Source organism: Labrus mixtus, chromosome 22, assembly GCF_963584025.1.
Source record: "Labrus mixtus chromosome 22, fLabMix1.1, whole genome shotgun sequence".
Classification (NCBI taxonomy): Eukaryota; Metazoa; Chordata; class Actinopteri; order Labriformes; family Labridae; genus Labrus; species Labrus mixtus.
The window spans coordinates 17,167,233-17,175,383 of NC_083633.1; the positions used below are offsets into that span (position 1 = coordinate 17,167,233).

Here is an 8,151-nt window from a genome sequence, read left to right on the forward strand (position 1 = left end):
GTATTTATTAATGTCATGATAGCCTGAATAAATCTGTTCAGATAAAGATTCATTTTTAAAGAAAGATAATGCAATTCACTGACTTGTATTTTATTACTGTTATTTCTCAAAATGTCATCTTTCTCTTTCTGTTATTGGCCAATAAATCATCACACTGTAATGGTTTCCATTCATGATACGACTCTTAACGTCTGTACACACACAGATGGATTTACTGCCAGCAGCTTGTTAGCTTAGCTTAGCTGGAAAGAAAAACTGGAAACAGCAATTCTGATTCTTTCTGAAAGAAGCAAAATGTCCTTAATTGACTTTAATTGTTATTTTTGTATAATCTGTTTAAACAACAAGTTGTGTTCAACTGAGAGTTATGTGCATGTGTTAGCAAACTAGCTAACTTCTAGCTAGCTTCACCCACAGAGATTTAGATTCTTATCTTTAATCTTGACAAAAAAGGAAAATTAATACATTTGTTTCCTACAATGTACCTTTAATCGTAAAGATGCAGCTACAACAGGTTGCAGTTTTAGCAAGGGTTTTGTGTGAAAGCTTAAGGTAAGCTAACAGGCTAATGGCTGTTTTACTGTACAGAGAGAGGTACCACTACTGACAAAAATTAAATAACTAACCATTCCTTAAAGTATTATCACAGGCAGAAGCGTTGGAAAATGTATGGGTAAAATAAATATGACCCATAATCTTAAAAAGGCTTTATCGTTTCAGCTTTTGTATTCGTAAATTTCAAACATTTTGGACATTTCAAAGCTGCAAATCACACCGCCACAACGGACGTCTGTTTCAATTTGAATGAAAACCTCCCTCATACGTGTGACATGTCAGTTTCGGACTCAACACTGGGACCAAAGGCACCCGGGAGGCCGAGCAGGGTCATTTAAAACCCATAAAACTGAAGTGAGGCTTCCTGCTGGGTTGAAATACTGCTTTCTCACCAAACAAACCCAAGTACCATTCATAACCATAGCGTAATCATCCCGCAGGCCACTTATATTACTCTTTTTGATTTATGGGCCACTCAAGGTAAAGAGGAAACTAAATAATACTGTTTCAGCGTCGACAATGCAGAGGTTTGTTCAGCAGCAGAAAAGTCCTCTGCTGTATTTTGGCCTAAGGGAGATACATTTTTATAGGCTGTTGCTGGGGGGAAACAATCTAATATGAGCAAATGATAACACTCCTTTACAGCTTTTATTCACTTTGAAGACACTAGTTCAGCAAAGTACACATTTTCGTAAGATCAGATTGTACATTTCTCTCACAGGATGTCAAACAAACACATTCCTCCTCCGTGTTGATTACCAAACCTGACAGTCAAGAGGACACTCCGTCATTTGTTTCTCAAGAAATCCCTGATTGAGTCAAAGTTACAGTGTTTGCAATTAAAGTAATACTCGGCAAAGCAGTTCAGCTCTTGGGCTTTGCGAAAAATCACAGTTATCCTCCCCCTTGTATCAAAGGAGGTTCGACATTATAAATAACACTGAAGTTACAAAAAAGTGCAAGTCTATATCAAAAGGTTTGATGTCCCTTAGCAGCTTAATTGCACTGTGCTCTGCAACCCACACACAACAAAAACTTCTTTATGATTCATTCACACCGACTTGATTTGGTTATTTCTTACATTGAATATGCAAAAGGAGATGAGACACAATCCAAAGATGGCCAAGCCTACGCCCAGCAGTGCCTTCTGTATTGTCTCCAACATATCGATCCGTGAGATTAGCTCCTTCTTAAACATGTCTGCCGTTTCGTCATCCAACGCAGCCGTCTAGGTATATGGATGGAGACGTGGAAAGAGACAGCGACTGATTAGCCAAGCTACTAGCGTAAACACTTCATGGCTGCAGGCCTTGACTGTTTTTTTTATCTTACCTCGTTCAGCCAAACAACAGGGAATATGGTATAATCCTTGACTTTCTTCAGCACCCTGTGGAAAAGGAGTTTGTTACTTGGTATTCAGTGCATGAATCTGTCTCAAACTTTCTTTCTTTTTTTTGCCTTTGTTTGACAGTGACAGCAGAGAGACATACACAACATGCAGGGAGGGAAGATATTTTGGGAAATGTGCTTGTTTATTTTCTTGCTCAGAGCTAGAATAGAAGATGCCACTCTGGTGTCTGTGTGGTAAATGTGTTAAGTTCCCTATGCTCACATTGTAAAATAATGTAGATTGCTATTTCCTCAGTTCCATTTGCAGATTATCAAAGGGTGTTGAAATTGCAGATTGAAAGGGCAAAATCAGGTTAGCCATTTGGAGATATTAATTTCTTAAACCAAGAAAACTGTCTTTGCCTAGAATTCAAGAGCATTATTAAGCTGTATGTATCTAGTGTGTCTTTTTAAGATTTTATTAAAATAGAAAAGACAGGATCTTGGGCACATAGAAGCTGATTCTACAGGTATTAGCAGGTTAGCGTAGCTGCTAACCTTTGCAGTCCATGTAAGGCCCAAAAAAGAAAAAGAAAAGCGCATAGTCTGTATGCTAAGCTAGGCTCGGCAAACAAAAAAAAAAAATTATTAAACATTGAATGTAAAAAACAGAAACATGCAAAGAACTAACCAACATTTTGAAAGTTCTCACTAGTGTTAAGAAATGATTGAGGGGATATAGCCGACGCTACAGCTAGCACCAGGTTAGGATAGCGCTTAGCTTAGCAGTCCATATAAAACCAAAACAATAACAACAATAACATAATATTTGGCAATAACATAAAACCACATTTTTTTACAACTGTACCAATTAAAAAACATTGATAAAATTTTATATGAGTGTTGTATGGACAGTCTTTATGCTAAGCTAGGCTATAAAGGCATAAGAGTGGTACCAATCTTTTGCTCTAACTCTCGTCCAGAAATTCCCTAAAACGTGTCTTCTTAATAAGGTGAAGTACAACTTACGTGATGACTTTTGATGGTCCGTACATCATATTCACTTGAATCCTCTTTGCAAACCTCAAGGTGAACCCGGTCGTCTAATGCAAAAGTACAACAAAACAATTAGTATAACGGTTGAAGCATCTTAAACTTAGACGTCATTGAGATAAAAGTGAAGAAGCTCTTACAGGTTCCACATCCATGTAGGTGACATGGTGCTCCTCGCTGGGATTGAGGCCCAGTACAGTCTCTCTCAGGTCTGCACTGCCATGCAGGAAGTGGGGCAGAGAGATGTAGATGGGTTTTCCTATAAAGAAAGAAACCAAAGGTGAGTTAACTTGCAACACTGCTATGCTTAAACAACCTAATAACGTTAAAAAAAAAGACTAATCTAAACCAACCTTCCTGACAGGAGCTGATGTCTAGAACTCCTGCCATGGTGCAATTCTTGGTGGTCTTTGGGTCTCTGCAGAAACATTGGTTATCTGGGTTGACCGTAGGGGAGGCGAGGGTGTTTGGCTGCAGGGTAAAGCGGTACACCTCGATGCCCTTCAGATCCAGGCTCTCCTGAAAGCCAGCTGACACAGACCTGAGGGTCAAACAACACAGAGAATTCATCCAAAATTCGTCTCGCAATCGACCCTCTGAATACTCAGTCAACTTCGGCTGTATTGTGCATTTGAAAGCTCTGACCTCTAGTGGTTACTGAGAGGAAAGTTCAAACTGCACTTTTCAAGTTAAGGTGTGACAATCTCACACAATAAGTAAAGCGAAGGATCTAGAAAAGATCCTACAAAATCAAACACTTCGTTACCTGCAGATGTCTGATGAGAAGAAATAGAGAGGCTTCTTCTTGTCCACAAAGGGAGGGAATGATGAAGCATCTAAGAAACAAAAGAAAGAAAGAGGAAAGCGGGTGAGAAAAGATAACCCGCCACAGTCAAGAAATAATGGAGCTTACAGATCAGAACATACCTGTCCCGTTAATCATGTCACAGTACTTGTCATTCCAGAAAGTTAAGCTCCTGTAGGAAAAAAAAGGAAATGTACACTGGTTAAAATCTTTAATCAATTATATTGAAATAAGTTGTTGATTTCTTCTGAACTTCATTCAATATCAGACTCACTTTTTTCCTTGCCACCTGTCAATTATTCCCACTTTACTGATGTCCTCCTTTCCAGTGAAGACAGTGTAAAAGCCATCATAGGTGCCATTGTACTAAGGGAAATACATTGTATTTAACACACTGATAAAATAATGTAATTTCAGAGGCTTTACATGGTACATCTGGTCTTTTTTTACGTGTATTATTATTTTTAAGTGAATGGAAATAATATATTTGTATTTACAGGTGCAAATAAGCCTATAAGTCCTTTCAACAGGGGGTCTGTGTAACCCCACAGCATTTCCTTGACTGTGCGGTGCTGGAACAAGGAGGAGTTGCTTGTCTTTATCAGATTCTCCAGCACTGAATGTAGCACTTTTGGAACCAGTGAATAAGCTCCCTGGGGAAAAAAAACAAACAAAACCAAAACATTTCTATATTAGATAGAGTGCAGTAAATTCTGATTTCCTCATCGATAAAAGTGGGCACCAGTATGGCTTCGTAATGATAGCTACACATGCAGAACTGCTGTGCACACAACCGCTACAGACGCCCGAGGAGATAAGCAATCAGAGGCTTTTAAGCATTAACAAGTTTGAAGAGATATGTTCATTGTAGCCATAAACAGAGACTGTGTTATGGCATTATGACTTATCGATTGTTCATGATTTCCAGACTCTAACACAGCAGCATGTTGGTGTCACTCTGAGGTCACACAACACCAGATACAATGGAGCTGGGGTTGTCATTTCAGTCATTCAGCGCCTTTTCAATCTGGGAACCTTTAATCAAAACATTTTACATAATCTAGGAGTTTACAAATTAATCTGAAGAAGCTAAACCTGAAGAAATTGTCCAACATGTTGGGGGTTGTTTCTAATAATACTGTATTTGAACAGTTTTGAAGTCAATGAATCAATCACTTTTTATTTGTATAGCACCAATTCAAGACACTTTACATAAGAGCACGTTTAGCCCATAATCTTTGTTATATTAATCACAAAGACCCAACATTAATCTTCCATGAGAACTTGGCCACATTAACAGGTAGAAACCTCGAGCAGGACCAGACTCATGTTGAACAGCCATCTGCCACAAACGTGTTGGGTTTGGGTTGGGTTTCATTTTATCCTTCAGTACAATTATGGCCCATTTGATGCATTGTGGCAGAGTTTGCCTAAAGCTAATTTACGTCTGCAGTCCCTTGGCAGGTCACAAGTAGCCTCATATATCAAAAAATAGCACAGAAAAGAGGGTGACCAGCTATCATGTCAAACCTTGACTTTTCCATAAAAACCAATAAAACTTGTTCAGAATCATTTTGTCTTTGGATGAGACAGTCCAAGATTGAACTCATGAATATGTTTCTAATTTAAGAAGTCTCTCATGGCTAAGTTCTTTCATGTGTTTAGATGACAGTTAGGGGACAAACATATTGTAGTTTTTTTTTATTGATTCTTCTTCTTATTGTGTAACTGTGGCTATTGTGACTGTGGGTTTTGCTGACTTTGCAGCTGTCAACGACTCTGTAGCCTAGAGAATAGAAAAACACAGACTCTGGCAAAACAACTAGTATTGAGGCACGAAACATCAGCAACCAAAGATGAAACATAAATCCTTTGAACCCTTTGTCTCTGAGCTGGGGGAAACATAGACATTAGCGTAATTGTTGCTAACATGCCAGCGAATTAAGCTAACTGCCTTTTCAGAAAAAAGTGGTTAAAGTAATCTTTGTTTTTGTTTTTGTCAAATTACTTCCATGTTAACTTAGCAACTTAGCAAGCAGCCTTGTCATTTAAACACAACAACATGCTTAGAAGTCGTCAAAGTAAAGCGAGAAATTAACCAAATGCGCTAGCTAGGCCTTCTGTAGGTAACAGCATACAAGCTTTCTTCCTAATGCGGATCAAGCTAGCTGCCTTTTTAGGAAACAAATGCGTAGATATCTCAATGTAAACACAGAAGATAGCCTGCTGGATAAAAAAAGGCTTTTAATACGACTTCCGAGGCTTTTGGAGGCAGCCTCAAGTGGACATTTGAGGAACTGCAGTTTTTTGTACTTCCACATTGGCTTCTTTTTTCAACACCAAAGGTTGCCAAATGGTCTACACAATGACTTGTTACAATGCGTTGTGGGTTAATGAGATAATAAGACACAGAAAATTAAATATATACATTATTCTGTACATTTTTGTATCATTTAGATAATTGGGCTTATTTTGTTTCATTGATAGAAGTGTTCCAAAAAAAGTATTTTCATCTGTTTGGAAACTCTGCTGTTGTCTCGACACTGGTAAGGTAGCCTGTAATTATAATCTTCAACTTGCCCCAAGCAAATTTAATTTTGTTCTAAGTCGTCCTTTTCCAAATCCATATGATATACTGCATTGGTTTCTAGGTTTCCAACATGGGGGGTCTTGACTCTTTATGGGGCCACAATTTAAATCTCCTGGCTCACACAATGTTAAAGAGGTAGAGTAAAAGATGCTATTCAAAGTACACAATGTACAGTTGTGTAAGAGCAAGCGAGAAATCACTCAGTGGTCCTAACAGCTCTCAAACTACCTGCCACAGAGGGTCACAAGCCAAAAAGGTTGGGAACCACCACTAAAACAAGTGAGTGCAGACCACTGCAACCCACCACAGAGCATCACAGCTTGGTTTGGCATCCGTCCATTTTGGCCTTTGGAACTGCGGCATGTGAACTTATAACAGCAGAGTCAAGTCAAGTCAGGGATCACGGCACGGCGGGGTCAGACTCACTTACAGCCACAGCCAGGTTGAGGGAGGTGACTTTGTCTTCCTCTGGTCCCACTGACATGGACGGCTCAAAGATGGCACCAAAAGGCAGCAGGAAGGAGACAGTTTGATTGGGGTTGAATGTGATGTTCTCTTTGGGGAGATATCTTGTCCTAGAAGGGATCTTATTTAGACATTGAATTGCATCCAAGGAGAGATATGACATGATGAAACACTGTAAAGGAGGAGGTGCAGAAGGAAGAGACTGACCCCAAAATGATACAGAAGAGGAAAAGAAATCTGCCTTACCAGTACGTGTAGGGTCCTTTTTCCACTACTACAGGTTTTGCTCCATGCTGTAAAATCTCAAGCGGGTTTTTGACCTCAAAGAACCAGAACTGCCTGTACACCTTTCCCCCTGTAGCCACCCAGTTGTCATATGCTGTGGTTCCAGGCTCAATGACGGCTTCCTAAACCCAGCAGACACACACAGACAGTCTATTTTTAACATTCCTCAAGAAGACTGCCAGCAGGCCAGCTGCCCCGCTGATACATGAAAAAAGGGAGGATGCTCTGATATAAAAAAAAAAGGTCTAAAAAAAATAACATTTTCTCTACATTGCCAACGGAGAAGCACAGATGCTGGATTTTTTTTTTTTTGATAGATGAAAAGAAGGCACTCTTTGCTTTTTCCTGCACAGCTTGTTTACCAGCTTCCCCAAAACACACGCCTCTTCCCTCTCGTTTCTCCCGGTTCACCTTGATCTCAGCGTACACACTCACAATCAAACACTCACTGTGCCACTCACACTATAATTTCCAAAAGCGCGGTGAAACTGAGCACCATACCTTCTTCACTGTCCCCTCAATGATGCTGTTCCCCAGCGGGATGAGGACGCCTCCGAAGATGGCAACCACAGCCCCAAACACAGCTCCGGCTATCAGCCCGCACCTCATGTTACAGCAGCCCATGGTGGTTGTGCGTTTTATCCCTCCGTGCGTCCGTCTTTCTGCCAGGCAGCCTGTTCTCCTTCTGTCTGTGTGTGTGTTTGTGGTGTGTGTGCCTTGAGTGTGTGCTGGTACGTGCAGGCAGTCTGTGTTTGTGTCCTGGCAGCGGCAGCACGAGCAGAAGCGGAGCAGGCTGTACCATCAGTGAAGCTGACAGAGCAGCTCAGGCCAGGTAAAGGTACAGACTCCTCTGGCAGGTGTTCAGGGACCTTTCACATTTGAAGTTACATAAGGAGAAAAGGGTAACGTTCAGCCCAGAGCTGTCCCCTCGAGGTATCATAAAACACTATCTGAGCAGGTGATAACATCTTCATTGGGCTGAGGAGAAAGGTTGAAGGTGGATGAAGCTCTAAAGAAGTTGACTTAAGAAGCCATTCAATTCGTATTTTTGCTGTCTTTTAAAATTCTA

At 40.3% G+C, this 8,151-nt stretch overlaps 1 protein-coding gene across 1 annotated transcript; it reads right to left on the reverse strand.

Moving 5' to 3' along the window:
* Positions 1 to 1,193: 1,193 nt before the first annotated feature.
* cd36 (CD36 molecule (thrombospondin receptor)) lies at positions 1,194 to 7,948 on the reverse strand. Its single transcript, XM_061030093.1, has 12 exons — positions 7,584 to 7,948; positions 7,044 to 7,204; positions 6,763 to 6,907; positions 4,240 to 4,395; positions 4,017 to 4,108; positions 3,865 to 3,914; positions 3,704 to 3,773; positions 3,291 to 3,478; positions 3,078 to 3,196; positions 2,914 to 2,987; positions 1,888 to 1,942; positions 1,194 to 1,783 (listed from the first exon to the last, which is right to left on the reverse strand). The coding sequence occupies exons 1-12, from the start codon at positions 7,704 to 7,706 to the stop codon at positions 1,607 to 1,609; spliced, it is 1,410 nt and encodes a 469-aa protein (XP_060886076.1). The 5' UTR covers positions 7,707 to 7,948; the 3' UTR covers positions 1,194 to 1,606.
* Positions 7,949 to 8,151: the final 203 nt, after the last annotated feature.